This window comes from Pholis gunnellus (genome assembly GCF_910591455.1).
Source record: "Pholis gunnellus genome assembly, chromosome: 21".
Classification (NCBI taxonomy): domain Eukaryota; kingdom Metazoa; phylum Chordata; class Actinopteri; order Perciformes; family Pholidae; genus Pholis; species Pholis gunnellus.
In genome coordinates, this window is record NC_136548.1 from 6913287 (window position 1) to 6930029 (window position 16743).

The 16743-nt window shown below is 45.6% G+C and overlaps 1 protein-coding gene across 1 annotated transcript; it reads right to left on the reverse strand.

Moving 5' to 3' along the window:
* Positions 1 to 1408: 1408 nt before the first annotated feature.
* Positions 1409 to 16517, reverse strand: ubald1a (UBA-like domain containing 1a). The gene is made up of 3 exons (XM_079183065.1): positions 16284 to 16517; positions 15567 to 15626; positions 1409 to 1754 (listed from the first exon to the last, which is right to left on the reverse strand). Exons 1-3 carry the CDS (start codon positions 16389 to 16391, stop codon positions 1443 to 1445), a joined length of 480 nt encoding a protein of 159 aa, XP_079039191.1. The 5' UTR covers positions 16392 to 16517; the 3' UTR covers positions 1409 to 1442.
* Between the last annotated feature and the right edge of the window lie 226 nt (positions 16518 to 16743).

The following is a 16743-nucleotide window of genomic DNA, read 5'->3' on the forward strand; positions in this document are numbered from 1 at the left end:
ACAAGACACTTTGTCCATTTTTGCCTGTACAGTGAGACACTGCTGATTTGACCGTTTGCATCTATATTAGCGTTGAGAATGAGACTCACCCCCCCACCCCCCCAATAAACATGTCTCGACCTCATGTATGTTTTCTACAAAAGAAGTTACACGTTATGAACACATCATGCAAAGTGGCAACTCTGTTTACAAAGATGGAGTAGTCGTGTTTTTTTCTTTTAAATCTGTAGCCGTTTCCAAAAAACAAAGAAAAAAAAAATATCAACCTGAAGTCCCGCCCATTTTCAAAGCCACCTCCCCATAACCTTTCAACAAAAACAGAATTAGCATTATAAACAATATTATATAAACCATGATTTCTCATTTTTCTTGTGATAACCCAAATATATATATATAAAAAAAAAAAAAAAAAAAGCATACAGAGTCCAGGTTTTAAAACTGTGTCAGGAAAAGCCATCGCTGCTAAGATCAGTGAGCATAAACCAGAGTGGCTGCTGCCGTTAAGAAAAAAACCTTTAAAAACATGTCCTGTGGCAGCAACAGTTGGTTTTTACAAGAATCCCTGATTGGCTGAAAGAAGTCAGGTGACCACCAGGTGAGGTAAGAAAAGTCCCACCTTTGACGATGGGAATGACAGTATAGAGGCGTTTCCTCTAAACGCTAATGTGTGTGTATTTGGGTTTGTGACTGTGTATATATATATATATATACACACATGTGTATATATATATATATATACACACATGTGTATATATATATATATACACACACATATATATGTGTGTGTGTATATATTTTTGATTACAAACTAATCACCCGCTCACATGCGTACACACTCACACTCAGGTGTGTGTTGATTTTTGAGTCGATCTCAAACACTACGTTGCAAGTTCCTCTCTCTTCATGCAGAACAGAAAGTTGCAGAAACACAGAACACCAGTGGCGAAAAAACACTGGCTGAAAAGATGAAAAAAAAAATAACTAAACAGAAACTTAAGTTCGCTGCCTTGAATGTCCTTGAACATCACATAGAATCCTTGGGCGTGACAATTATTATTATTTTATTTTTTTAAGTTTCTTTCTTTTTTTTTTTTAGTTCAATAATATTTTCTTATCTATGCATTTACTTAGGAAAAGCTAACAAAGATTTCAGTTGCTCTCTTATTACTATGTGTGTGCGTATCTTTTTTCTTAATATATATTTGTATCAACATTTGCATTGGTTTTCTCCTCTTCTTAATTTGTCCACGTTGAGTTTTCTTGGTTTACGTAGTTTCCATCTCTTTCCATATCCATCTGTCTTTTGGGAAAAAGACCAAAACCCATTTCTACCCATCATCATCTCCCACCCGCCCGGCTTTCATTTCCCCGTTTCCCTCCCTCCCCCTCCTCCCTCCCTCCCTGGGGTAGGAAAGGGGGGCTTTTCAGTCCCGTGCTGCCCTTCATCTCTCGGCCTCCATCGCTACGCTAGCCTTTTGCTCGGTGCCTGCGCGCGGGTTCACGCCCATGGGCCAAGCGGGGCAGGGCTGCCCCTGAGTCCAGAGTCCCTGCGGAGGTTGCGGCACATTAGGTACGTTTGGTGAGACCCCCCAGCAGCCAACCTGGGGGGGCGGGGGTGAGGTGGCCATGGAGGCGGCCATGGGACTGCCGCCGCTGCCGCTGTTGAAGCTCTCGGACGCCTTCAGCCTGGAGAACATGGTCAACGCGTCGGGGAAGTTGGGGGGCGTCGCTGGTGTGTTGGCTGGGGTGCACATCTGAGGACGACAAAAGGCAAAGAGAATAAGTATTCCATGCTCTCAAAATAAATTCTACACACTTTCCAGCGTCTCAAATGTAAATACTGGCGAGTTTTCTTGGGCACTTATGATAATATGAAAATATGTAGTGAACCTGCTGCTTTCAGTAGTGGGTTGTAGCGGGCTTGAAGTATAACAGAGCAAAATGCAACTTGTCTTGTAGCTGCACCACATTATGTTTCATTGAGACTATTATCAGTTAAGAAATTGGTATCTTTTTGTCTTCTATGATGGATTTCTTCCAGTATGACGGTTTCACTGTAAAATTCTGAGGCTATAAAGACGCTTTTGCTCTTTTATAACAACAGAATGACACCAAACTCTAATGCTGCTGTTGTTCTGTTGACAATGGAAAGTTACCTTCAGGAAAAATGCGCATATGCCACAAACTGTTAATTCAGCAATGTACATCGTGGAGTTTTAAGCAATGTGTAAAAAAAAGCGGATATCACTTTAAAGGAAGCAAACTGTTTTGTATAACTGAAGGGGAATTTAGGGGAATCCCAGGTACTCTTCCTCCCCCAGAGGGTCCTTTGTTTACGTCCACTTCCTGTTCCAACTGTTATATGGCGTCCAATCTGATTTAACAGACCAGATAAACTTGATAAACACACACACACACACACACACACACACACACACACACACACACACACACACACACACACACACACACACACACACACACACACACACACACACACACACACACACACACACACACACACACACACACACACACACACACACCAAGTCTCCTTGGCCTTTATACACCTCCTCTGCTCTAACCCCGCTTTTGTGGCAGCATTGTTATTGCTCTGCTGCCAGGAGTTCCTTTAGTGGCGTCCTGAGCGCACACACACACACACATGCCAAAAACAACACTGAACCTACCAGGTTGCAGTTAATAGACCATGTGAATAACATGTTTGGCTACTCAGAAATATCTAGCCTTCATCCTCATCAAAACAACTTCTCACACACGCTGCTCCGTCGCCTGCTTCCTATATGTCCCAGTCCATTTGTCAGCAGGAAAACAACAACAACCTCCTGTACTCCAGAGGGAAGCAGAGGTGGAGCCATGCTTTAACCAGGAGGCTTGTCATCTAAATATAAATTGCCTGGGCTGAGAGGTTACCAGGGCAGGCTCCTACACGACAAAGTAACCCTAAATCCCCAGGCCACAACAATGGAAGAAAACAGCGCGGCAACTCCCAGGATTACGCAAGATCAAAAATGTACTTATTCAAGTACAACTGGCATGACAGAATGTGAGCTTGCATTTTTCTACCCTGTAACAATGTCCAGATAACATGTTGTACAGATTCAGGTTGAATACAAGATGGTTTGTTTCGGGGCGGCATTTTCAGGAACTGGGAGTCAGAGGTTCCATGAATCAACTATGAGGAGCAGCAGCTGCAGTCACACATGAGCACTGGACAAAAAAATGTTAACGTGCGGAAAAAACAACATTTTTCTTACTGACAACCAGAAGGCTGACCTCTGGGGTCCAAATGCCTCATTTCCACTGTGTGGTTCAACTCGAGTCACGTTTTGGTACCAGGTTCTGATCTCTATTTGGTTTTCCACTGTGGATGGTTGCCCCTCAGTGTAGGCGAGATTCTGAGCCGATCGCTATGAAGAGACACTCACTGAATCCTTTCATAGGCAACCACGCAGAGAAACGTCTGCTTCTTTAGTAGCGCACGCAGTGGAAATGTGGCATAATCGACCCCTGGATGCTCAGATTGTGCCACACAGCCTTAGCACACAAGAGCCTGGAGGAAAAACAACAGTGTGACAGGAACACCATTCCTCCCTTGGGGTTGGAATCGGACCGCTATGCCCCCTAAAAGTGCTGCGCCATGCGATTAAGTCCTCTGAATATACAGTGCAGTGTGGAGCCAATCCGGTCTGGGTCAGGCCGAGTAAGGGGTTCTCAGAGTGGCACGCTGTTATGAAAGGTGAGCGTGTCCACCGCGCATGCCGACAGGAAGCGCTGGCTCATGTCTCGGAGGCTGTTTCCTGCTGTAAGAGAGACACCCGAGAACGCTGAAGTGACCTCTGTGACTCTTTTGCTTCTTGGCGGGCAGTGGCGGAAGCTGCTGTTTGGGTTTCCTGACCCTGGAGACCAGTTAAGGGTCCGCGTGACTGGCACGCGGGTAGAAAAACTATACGTGAGGCCACCTGCCTCCGTGCTTACTGTCTAGGAATGGAAAAACGCTGACACGCGACCTTTCACGTTGACATCTGACTCACTCGTCTATGAACTACACCGATGAGCAGGTATAAATACACACCTGCAGTCTGCTAAGAGACTGTACATCTCACTTGTACATTTCTATTTTTGGGGCTTTTGCTTCATACTTAACAGTGACTAAAACAGGAAAGATGTGAGAAGGAGGCCGACGAGAAAAACGAATTTCGAACACCATGTCTGCGTCTCGCAATTGCCCACACACATTAAATAACACTACACACCTCCAAGAGTCGGCATGCGAGAGTGTGTGTGTGTGTGTGTGTCTTTAGAGGGGACCTTGGACACGGTATCGACTCACAGGAAAGAGGATCCGGTCCGAAGACACAGCAGCTGTTTTGAGTTTGGATCTTTGACACTTTGTCAGTGATAGAAGCTTCAACGGAGCTCAGACCTTTCAGCACGCATTTAATGATGATCCACATATGTGGAATATGTATTCTGCCATTTTTTACAAACCAAAGCAGGCGACCGGTGTGTTGTATTGTAAGTAGAAACTCCACACGGTTTCCTGCACAGAGATTAATACCCGGTGCAGCATACCGAGGAAGCAGATCACCTGAGTGGCAGAGACCAGTGATTGAAGACCGCGGCTCAAATCCAATTGGCTGTTGGACAACTGATGCGCTGATGTGCACAACCGTGGACTTATAAAGAGAACAGGAAACAGTGTTGGAGGCCTGGCCCCTCTAATTTCTATGAAAGTTGCTCAATAGAGCCAAAACAAGAAAATGGACTTCCTGGTATAAGATTAAGATAGAATGACCCAGATCTTCTGGTGATTCTCCTCATCCATAGATGATCCAAGGGATTTTCAAGTGTTCTTATTGTGAAGTTATGTTACCTAAAAAGATACTGATTTACATGTGTATCGTTCCCAATGTGTGTCTACGGACTCGTCTCTTTGGCGTCATGTGACGGACCCAGACATTGTAATTCCTCAGTTTGGCCGCTGTGTGAAATGTGCTTCAAAGCCCGGCGCTCTTCCTGGAGGCTTGGCTGCAACAAGAGTTAATATTTAATTTGAGAAAAATCAATTCCTGTGTGCACATGTACACGTTGACGTCAAGTGTGTCGACAGAAGGTTTGCAGCTGTGTCACACAATTGCCACCAATACGCGTTCACTGGAAGACACGTGTAGCTCAGTTATGGAACGGGTTACATGATTTGGAAGGAGGCAGGTTGAGCAGATTTATTAGGGATCAATAAAGAAATGGGGATTTTGTTCCATGTGGTGTCTACATGGAATAGATAATAAGTTTCATTTTATGTTCTTATGGATGATGTACAATGACTTAAGTTATTAATATATCATTTCAAAGTACATATTCTGTTGTAACTGATCTGAACTAATCCTAAGTAGCAGGATATACTGTGTTCATACATGAAAATAAAACTATAAAAACTTTAAAACTGTGCAAGAAACCACGTCTGACTCCATCATGAACAATCAGCAGTGAATTGTGTGCAATATTGGCTGAATGAATGGGCCAGAAAGAAGAACAGTAGATGTAACTACTGTGTATTCTGTGGGTGCATGCGAGTTCAGTACTGCTCAGAGACGATGCGAGAGGTCTGGTGAGGTGAACCCGTTTCCAAAGTGAGGGTACTGTGACACAGCTAATCGCCTCCAAAATACGACGAGTCGTCATCTGAGACGAGTCGGCTCAAATGGCCGTCTGTAGGAATCGTCAGCTGGTTAACAATCCCGGCCGGACGTCTATCTTTTTATTCAAGGTATACAGATGGAGAGACGGGGGGGGGGCTCTGTTTTTGTGTTCAAAACACAGCCAACGGAGAGGGATCGCCATGGCGACTGTTGTTATGAGGAAGCAGTACAGATCTCCTGTTGACGGGACGGGGCCGAGGCAGGACGAGCTCTGTGGTCACATGGGCCACACACCTTAAACACTCCTCCGTTTGTGTACATACGTATGCGTGCGTGCGCGTGTGTGTGTGTGTGTGTGTGTGTGTGTGTGTGTGTGTGTGTGTGTGTGTGTGTGTGTGTGTGTGTGTGTGTGTGTGTGTGTGTGTGTGTGTGTGTGTGTGTGTGTGTGTGTGTGTGTGTGTGTGTGTGTGTGTGTGTGTGTGTGTGTGTGTGTGTGTGTGTGTGTGTGTTTGTCCACAAACACAGATGAGCTGCTGTTATTTCCAGTCTAACCGACCGCATTCCTCAGAAATATCCAGTGTGCGTGTGTGTGTGTGTGTGTGTATGTGGCAGCAACCTTTGAGGGTCCAGTTACGTCCCGTGACCCCGACCGACCTCCTCCGTGCGACGTTTACCTCGGCGCTCCGACACCTCGTTACAAACGTTCATCTCACTTTAACCTCTCAGGATGTTTCTGTCCGGCTGTCACAGGAAGTCCAAATAGTGTTGGGCATTTCTTTAATATTTCACAACGTCCAAAAGCCAAATCTGGCCAAACATGCATCAATACCTAGTTTGTCTATTTGCCTAATTTGTTTTTGACAACTTGGGTAAGTTTGACCTGACATTGCTGTCCACGATTGTTAGTTCTATCCATCACAGTTTGCGCAACAATACTCATGATGGGAACCAAATCTCTTCCTCTCACCATTCCCTCTCCTGTGAGCATTAGTATGAACCTACAACGTGTCCGTTTTCTCTCCCTTCTCTCTCTCTTTCTCTCACCTCCCACTCCGTCTACCTCTCCCTCCAGTACGTGGCTTCACACACTGTGAGATAGCTTTTTGCAACAAACTGTGCGTGAGAGTTATGTGAGACACGAGGATCGTGTTGAAGCACCTAACTGGCCGGTCAGTATGAAGTACACATATAGTATCTGGACAAACCGACTGTCAGCAGGATATACTGTGTACCCTCTTCACCATAAATCTGACACCATGCAAGATGACACCGGTCTTACTCCAGAAATAAATAAAGATCGGCGTGTTGCAACTTGCGGGCTTGTTTATAGCCACTTCTCAAACTTTTTAGGATCAGAAAACTATGAAATTTGGATATCTGGAGTTATTCAAAGTAACACATGCTGGCGGTGACTGGTCAGTGTGACCGTCAGAACATGTTTCTTCACTCCAGCGAGTCTGTCGACTTGTAAAAATGGCGCATGGTGTACAACTGCAAAAAAACAAGACGAGGTGTCTGGATTGACGGCCAGGCATGCACGCTCGCAAATCTCTATCCGGTCGTCTGGTGAACCCAAAAGGCAATTTATTTTGCTTGTGGTTTCATAAAGTCTACGCTGGTGACGAGGCAAAAAACTATTTCCCCTAATATTAGAGACGAATGTATAGGGTGCCCTGGAGTCACAGCTCCACTCACTCATCTACACGACGACGTGTACCCTCAACTCTGGGAGCGTTCTACTCAATAACGGCGGGTCTCACTGCTCGTCTTCCGGCATTGTTATTGGAGCCGACCTCGTAACACCGGACCAAGTCAAAGAGGCACTTAATCCAACTGTTCCACTGAAACTGAGACTATTAATTAACGGGCAGCTCCGGGGTGTGAAGCTGTACAATACTGAAAAAGAACAAGAAGTCGTATCTAAATCAATTGTGGTCGAGAGAAAAAAAAAGAACAAAGAGCAGCAAGATATGGAGGGCAGACACGGACGGTGACTGCACCTCTTTTAACTGGTGTTAAGTGCCGGGTCCGTGGGAGGATGCTGAGGTTTCACCGACATCAGGTCCGGGCTAGTCTTGGGTGCGTTCACGTCATGCATGTTTAATAAGCATTCTGAAATATTCACTCCCTTTTGTTTGGGCAAGTGAGCACAATGCCATTCAAACCTGGCAACACCGACAAAGCCGGTCTCTGTCCAAGTGAAGCAAAGAGGATGAACGTTGGCCAAGACTAACAAGAACATTGGAGGGTTTAAACTTGGCCAACCGATGATATGAAATGCCTCCTCGAATATATCCAATTACTGGCAAAGAGCACGAACGAGTCCGTTATGTTTAGCTAAGGTTACTGGAACCGGATTGAGTTGTTTGGACAACAGGCTTCCCAAATATGTAACCTCAACAGATGACAGTTTATCAACTCGGTCCAACAAACAACCGACTTGTGAGTCCACACGGCACTCAAGGCCGGATTTACTGGTTATCTGGCATCAATAAAGCACGAACAAAGATGGAACAGAATACACTTTTCCAGTTAAGAGTTGCACAATAAACTTCCTTTAGATGCGACTACAATCTAATGCTGGTGTTGCAGTACAGTCACTGATGTAATGTGAGGGCCGGACTAGGAAAATGAGGGCTAAATGGAAGGGCACGCCAGATTATTGGCAAAAGACAGGAGCCAGAGGGAAAGGTTGAGAGACGGCAGGCTGAACAAACCATTGGTGAATTAACTCTACATGATGGTGCCTGCCTGTTAAATGTTTAAATAGGGAGTGTTTTTTATGGTGTGTAGCCTAGCACCGCTTTTCTTTTGTGTTTTTTGGCTCTGCAGCCCTGCAGTTGGATCCCAAAGCAACCATGTTCGACTACTATAACAAAGACAATGAATTATTAAGATATGAATGAAAACCGACCGACTTCAAAATGATCAGTATTTCAGAGATACCCCAGGCTGAATTTAGTGATTTTAAGAAGGATAAAGTCACTAAATAACAGAAATTCATCATTGCCAAATATCCTCTCATGGTGCATGGTGTCAGGACATAATGGAGGTTAGTGTCACCAAAACAACACAATAACATCATATCTACCCAGACAGGCAAACTGTCTGTGTTATCTGATGTTATTATCCCAGCACACAGCTCCTAAACAGGAGGCGACAGTCAGGGTTTTATGGGAGCGGCTGGTTGTCAGAACTAGATGTTTCTTGCCTAAACTAAATAAAGGAGGTCGACAGGTGCTGCTGGACGTTTCAAGTGACCGTCCCCTCCCTTCCTCGCCCGCGACCCTTCACTCCTTCGAACTCACCCGGCTTCCAGCAGCTGAGGCCCCGAGGCGGTGTACGTCTATATCGGAGTTATTTATTATGAACACGCGGGGACGCGGTTGGATTTGTGCTCACGAGGGACTCAGTTGATCATTAGCCAGGCTGTGCTCTGTTTTCCAAGTGTATGATCACGCTGTATGATGTAGGAGAGAGAATGAAAAACAAAAAGAGATACGGAAAGAAAAAGAAAGCAACACTCGACAGAAGATAGGAGAGCTGGGGCTGAGTGGAGCATGTGCTCTGTTTGACCAACTGCACTGCTCACAACAACGGCTAACAGGCTAACAATAGGCCCACTCATATCGAGAAAGAGGAGTTTTTGCCTGACGACTGGTAACAGTCTGGCAACAGGAGCCACCAGGCCAAAGGTCATCGTGAGGGAGACCGAAACACGACTACGATGTAAACACTCAGGTTCAGCCTGCCAAGAGACACGTCTCTTAAGGCTACAAGTACACTGTAGATCAAATCTAGGCTGTTTTTCACTTTGCAAGCAAGTCCCATTTTAGGTTTCACTCTGAACCACTGGACATGTGAAGTTTATTTTAGATTGAAGAGAAAGAAGGATCCAACAGGGACTGGTGATGAGTCAAGGGTCATGAATGTGAGTCGGGAAAGCAGGAAAGGGATGGACAAGACTGAGGAGCGAGACAGCACAGGAGTGGAAGGAGTAGGTAGTAAGATTACCTGATCATGAGAAAACAGGCACAATGTGACAACACTCCCTTAATGCAACAAGACAAGGTTCCTGTGTGTGTGTGTGTGTGTGTGTGTGTGTGTGTGTGTGTGTGTGTGTGTGTGTGTGTGTGTGTGTGTGTGTGTGTGTGTGTGTGTGTGTGTGTGTGTGTGTGTGCACTCAGTGACCTGCAAGAATCAGTATAAAACTCAATCTAACTCCAATACTCATAAACACATCTGGTCCTCGCAGCCATCCCACTTGGATTCCCATTCCCTGAGTCCCTTGAGCCAAAGTTCCTGTGTGTGTGTGTGTGTGTGTGTGTGTGTGTCTGTGTGTGTGTGTGGTTAGGGTTCTGGGAAGCTGTGCAGAGCAACACGCTGTAACATGCACAGCGCAGGCCAAGCCTCCTCAGATGTGGCTAACTGCTTGGCATGGCTGTACGACACACCGGTACAGACCGGGCTTCGGCGGTATGACGGTACGGCGTACGATACCGTCAGAAATGCGGACGTTGGCTTTGTATGATGCCGTGTTGATGCCGCCAGAGTCTGGTGCATGTCTTGGTGTAACCGGCAGCTGAGCTCAGAAAGATTTTGGGTTTTAGTCTTCTTCAAACTACAAAAGCAGTTTACAGCCACATGGTCTGCCGCCGCCACCGCCACCACCACCCGCCCATCATCTCTGTTCAGCACACCGAGGTGTCGGTGCCGTCACTACCCACTGTGTGCGGCGTTACATTAGCAAGTAAGAAGTTATCAGTAGCGCTATAGTTGTGAGCGTTGTGAGTGTGTACAGTTTAGGCGGTTTGTCTGTGGGAAAAATAAAATGCTGTAACTCCCGGGGGCTTGTTTGCCACCTGCTGCGCACCGGCGCACGATCACAGGACGGGAGGATTGATTCTTTATCACTGAGGCGTCCCGCAGGGAGGGTGTCATAGCAGCCTACCTCACGGGTGAGAATTAGAAAAATCTGCAAATATTGAGAAGATGATATACACCATAGCTCAGGACGTGTCTCAGCCTTTCGCTCAATAGCCTCGGATTAAAGTGAAGTTGTTTAGGCCTGAGGTTAGCCACAGCTTTGGCTCAGGCTCTTAAGGTAGACCAGCTATCCGGCCTCATCCCGGGGCGTCATACACCGTATACCCCGGCGAAATGTCAGGAAGCTATTAAGGTATGAAAAAAACAGATGTCGCCTGAGCCTATTACACACACACTCATTAGCATGAACAGATAGAGACATAATTAGATTTGAGACACACCCAGGAAATTTCAGTGCGCAGACCCATACATACTCATGAAATCAGACTTAAATATAGAAACAACGGAAGAAAACAAACTGGATTTCATCTCATTCTGCATTTAATGAACTTCTGTAAGCAATGGCAGCCGGACAGAGAGCACCTCGTTTCTTTTGTGGCCGAGACACAAAGCAGCACTTTGTTTTTGTACCGTCTACCTAAATTTCAAAAAGCCTACTTCACCGTAAGTACTAGCCAAACACCCTTCCCTCACTTGTTTATTATCGATTCCTCCCTGCTATTTCAGACCCAATTTATGTATCCTTTATATACTTGTGTTAGCCTTTCCTCCATCTCGTGCAGTGTGGTGATAAAATGAACGGAGGCTATGACAGAGAGAGAGAAACGGGACAGTCGTCCGTGTTGTCACAGCATGATTTATGAAGGTAATTATACCTCTGCTCTTCTGCATGGGCACACCACACACTTTAAATATCTGTGAGATCTTGAAGTGAGGATTTTGAGAAATCCTTTTTTATTAAAGCCACACCCGGACACCAAAACCAAATGTTTGTAGTTACCAGAAACATCCCTCCTCCTTTCTTCTACTGGGTGTTTATATTGCCAGGAAACAGTGTTTAAAGCCCAATACTATTCTGCTACGTCACCCAGTCAGTTACTGAACGTTGCCCTTCATAAAATCCTTGTTTCATTCACCTTGAGCGTGAAGGATAGCAAGGATAGCCAGCCAATCGCCGGTGACGAATAGCAATTACAAGACAATAAAAAAAAGGGTGATCATTCAAACCCTGGAGCTGTTTGGTTTTTCATGACTCTGTGGGTTGCAGTATGTAGGCCAGGCTGGGTTGTGCTCGGCAGTAAGAGGAAACTGCAAAAAGTTAAAGATTACTTCCTGCTTATATTTAGCTAATATGTTCATTTAAGTATTAAGAAGGAGAAGGCCAGATCCACAGAGGCTAGTAGTGGAACAGGACTTAGAAAGAAAGTGCTAAGAAAGGGGGAAAGACAAGAACTAGAAGCGTTTCTTTTCTTTCTTTCTTTTTTTACATGAATATAAAAGCATTTCAGAGCGAGAACATGAGGTCGACATACTGTACGAGTGAGAGGAGAACGTGTTATATTTCTAGAGGAGATTGTTTTCACCACAGTCCTGACTTTACTGCAGGGCTGCCACACGAGGACCTCACTCTATATATATATATATATATATATATATATATATATATATATATATATATATATATATAACTATATTATTAACAGCCATAACTCTCGCGGAAATGACACGCATGGGAAGGAGGCTTTGTGGCTTAGTACGGTCGTTCCCCTGCTTAGTCACGTGACGGGGTCACATGTTTCCTGACAGCAGTGGAAACCGTCCAGCGAGGCGACTTCCTCCCGCGTGGTCACATGAGGATTCATTCACTTCATCGTGGCTGAACGTGGCCCGAGGGGGAGAGATATTAATCACGGGAACACTGATATTGGTGTTATGGATTGTGTGTGTGTGTTTTTTTTTTGTCTTCGACATTCGTAGAGACACACAGTGAACAACTCACAGACAGCTGTAACACTGTCCAGACCTGCTCATTCCAACAAAAAAAAAAACATGACTGAAAACATATTTCTTTAAGTTGCTCATGTGCATCTATAGCCAAGGAAATCTTCCTCTCGCACACAAGAAACCATTTTAGATAGTTTTGCTTACAAAAGAACAATGGTGTGTCTATTACAGCTGCAATGATTCATTGATTAGCTATTTTGATCATCAATTCATTGGTTTGAGATCTGCTCAGATAGATATTCCTCCACAAAATCATATTTTTCCAGAGCAATTAGTCGTTTGCTGCTATATTAATCCTCTGACGTCGTATATTGCTATTCTTAGAATATGTGTGAAAACAAAAACAAAAAAAGGCAGGTGCACAAGAATATATGCATAATATGTGCTAAGAGGGATTAGTATCAAACAGCCAGAAGCCACACAAAGTGTTCCACGTGTGAGTGAACGACGGCGATACGCTGCTCTGCTTTGAGATTCATGCTAAAACAAGATGAGGAGGACAGGCCGTGATTATAGAATTCTCTAACAGGAAAGATAAAGAGCTAACTGCAATCTAGAGCCTTATGTTTTTGCATCTGTAAACAGAAATAGACAGAGTTAGGAAGGAAGGCAAGAGGAGTGAGAGTGTGTGTGTAAACTACAGAAAGAGAGAGGCTGCCGTGTTGTTTTAGTCATACCGGCACCCTCTGCTGTGAAAGGGTCCATTTTGGGCCGGTGAGAGCGTTGCGTCCTGTAGGAATGTGTTGCGGTTGCTGTGTTAGTAAAAGCAGGGTGTGTGTGTGTGTGTGTGTGTGTGGGGAGGAGAAAACTGGGAGTAGACGGGGAGGGGTTACACAACAACCACAAAGCAAGTTGTATTGAGCTTAGGTGTCTGGGTGTCCATCCCGGAACGTACAGTGGACGTACATTTACAATCTGTTCAAAGGATCCATCATGTGACTGTAGGGCTCTCACTGACATACTGTATACACACACACACACACACACACACACAGATGTAGACAACAACAAACAAGAGCGTTGACTGCGTGTCCGTGCAGAGATTGTAGCTCTTTTACATCGTGTGCCAAAGCACAGGCACTCCCCTGGGTCTGGGATCGCAACTGAAAGGAAATAATAATGACAAGAGCTTTATCTAAATCCTCCGCCCTCCACAGTCTTATACAAGACTTCACCGATGAGTCGGCTCGATACATACACACACACACACACACACACACACACACACACACACACAGGGTATAAACCTCTGACATACGATGCACAAACGATGCATTAGCAAAGCACATGTACCAGACCCGACAAGGCTCACCACTATCCTACTGACAGATCCCCCACCAGACATTGTTTAGGGACGACTCTGTCTCTTAAACAACAGTGCTTTTGTATCCAAGTGTATCTCCCACGATGCCACAGTTAGATGGGAAAGTGATTTGGTGCTTCATGCATCGCCGGGGCCTCAAAAACAATAGCATAAACCAGCTCATTGAACAGTATCAATAAACTAAGTGACCTACATGACGTCCTAACCGGCGCCGCTGCCAAGAACTGCACGTCTACGGGGCGATCTGTCGAGGGCTGGCGGGGGTGGGGCGAGGCTTCTCGCCAAAACAGCAATCTCAAGGATGAGTTTGTGTTGCAACGCGAAACATTGACGCACGCGCAACAGAAATGCAACTCAACGGTGTCCGTGTTTACTCTAAAATTGAAGAGACGGATAAAGAAACGAGAGCCAGAGCAAAGTGGATTAGATACCAACGGCCCGATAAGCTGCAGGAAGGTTGGACACGCTGGCCTGCTGTAGGGATTGTTGTGACTCACACACACACGCACCTAAACACCCACTCTGTGTGTGTGTGTGTGTGTGTGTGTGTGTGCACAAAACACAAATGCATGCATGTCAAGTATGCTGGCGTGCGCAAAAGAAAAGGGAACGTGAAACGCGCGATTACGCAAGAACACGCCTATAACAATAAGAGCAAAAACACACGTAGGTGCTCTGCGTTCTGACTTTCATTATCCAGCGTCTGCAGCAATCAAGCTCAGCCCCAGTTGGCACACCGGACAGAACGGCTCCTGGCAGATTGTTTACTCTCTGAATTAAAGCGAGACATTTCGTGAGCTAAATAGGAGGACTGAGATGCTGTTATTTACTGATCAGATGATGAAGAGGGAGGAGGGCCGGCTTTCTTTCTTATAATGAAGCCACTGTAACAATGGATCCAGCTCAGAAAGAGACGTTTCTCTGCTGATATTGCACAACGCAATAATAAGCAAATCCTTCGTCCAAAAAGAAAATAAAAAATCCCCACACATCTCTGTCCGGCTCTTCCAGAGGGCAGCTGTTGCTGGATGCTGCCATGCATGCAGCTGCAAACAAAGGCCTGTGTGCTGCCAACGTGTGCTGCTGCTGCTGCTGCTGCTGCTGCTAAAAGCCCAAATACTGCTAGTGTTTCATAACGTTCCAGCCCTGCGAGTGTGTCCGTGCAGAGTCTCGTACGGACCCGATCCAGTTTACTCTGCTCTGTTTTGTCTGACCCTAAAGGAATACCAGCGGTGTCCCAATCAGGGGGAAGAACAGCGGAACAACCCGAGGCAAAGCGCAATTTCACGAGGATCTATTTGTGAGACGCAGCTGTCCTCTTCCTGGAAGGAGACTTTTTTCTGTTTTACCGAGAAACTGAGGGGCCCTTGCTTCCTTCCTCGCTTCCTTCCTTCATGCACCTCAGTTGATGCAATGACAAATTAGTTTAATATATCCACATCTATCTTTCTCCCTCCCTCTTTCTTTCTTTCTTGCATACATACTCAAGCTGCTGCTGCATGCCTGTGTGTGTTTATTTCTGGAAGCTCACAACATGGCCGACATGTGCTTTGTTATTGTTAGCACAACATCATCCCCCTTGGCCTATAAGGGCTGTTTATCCTCCCCCATCCCACCCCAAAAACAACACGGTAGCTCTTAAAGACGTACGAGCTTGAAGTTCGGTTCGTTGACAGTTACATAAAACAGCACAACAGAGAGCATTGAAAACGTATGTTATCATCGCCCCCGCTCCTCCACACACTCACCATTTGATGATGATGGCCGTATGGAATATTTGTTTCTTGAAAAAAGGCACTGAGGGCAGTCTGCAATGAAACACACAGACAATTAATGACATTGTGGGGGTTTTATGTTTCACATAAATGCATTTAAAATCACAATTAATTCGTCCAAACATCGCTTATTTGTGTTGATATACATTTTTTTTTTAAATACAAAGAGCTCGCGGCGAAGACCAGTACGATAAATCTATATTGGTTTCTCCGCAGACTAAACAATTCCACTCTTTCTGTGGGCTAGTCGATACAACACGACGGTCATCTTTCTTGCGTAATAGCCCTCGCCGGCCTCGCCTGAACACTGCTGTCATGTGTCGGATTATAGTATTTAATCTAGAGTAAAGTCTAATTGGATGTGCTCGATGCACTGCGTTACTGTGCATCCCCCCCCCCCCCCCCCTCTGGGCTACAGCTACACACATCTTACTTTAGGCAAAAGTTCTGGTTAAAAAGTGGGCCGACTTCTGGCCACCCTAAGAAAAAAGGGGGACACATTGCTAACACTGACGCTTTGTTTTGTGTTGAATTTCAAGAGCCTACAAAGTGTCGCGAGGCAGACAGAGAAGCTCCAATGAAAACTAATGGTCGGTCAGACATAAACATTAGCGTGGCTAACGTTAGCCCGCAGACTCTGACGTTAAAGGCATATTATCTTCTATTTTCCTTTTTTTTTTCTTTTTTTACCTCAAACTGCCAATGTGCCGCTTGCAGAAGCTGCTTCGCTTGGTCTGCCGCACAACCCGCCGTCAGGACGAACTGGTTAATCATGACTTGATGTTTGAGTTCATCCATTTTTCGACGAAGCCCGTGTCCTTCTCGCGGCGGCTGGCTTTACAAACAGACTTTCGACCGTTTTCCTCTCTTTCTTCACTCGAGTTGTATTCCGTCTCTCTGCCTCAGTCCTCCACCATTACAGCCGGTCGAGCAAACACAAATATTTACTGTAGGAGCGGTAGTGGAAGGAGCGCTGCGTGATTGACAGCGCGGCGCGGCCAATCAGATGAGAGCACCGCCGGTGGGATTTGTATGCCGCAAACGGGGGGGGGTCTCGGGTCGGCGTGTGTTTTAACGGTCTGATGCGGGTTTGTTTTGTACTTAAAAGATACGGTAAACGAAAAGAGTGGATCGCGGCGAGCACATTTAA

Excerpts from the sequence above, each read along its gene's own strand:
- ubald1a (XM_079183065.1), bottom strand. The coding sequence starts at position 16,391 with ATGGATGAACTCAAACATCAAGTCATGATTAACCAGTTCGTCCTGACG. Across the intron at positions 15,627-16,283 it reads CGGCACATTGGCAGTTTGAG|ACTGCCCTCAGTGCCTTTTT; the intron begins GTAAAAAAAGAA and ends GTTTCATTGCAG. Across the intron at positions 1,755-15,566 it reads ACGGCCATCATCATCAAATG|ATGTGCACCCCAGCCAACAC; the intron begins GTGAGTGTGTGG and ends TGTCGTCCTCAG.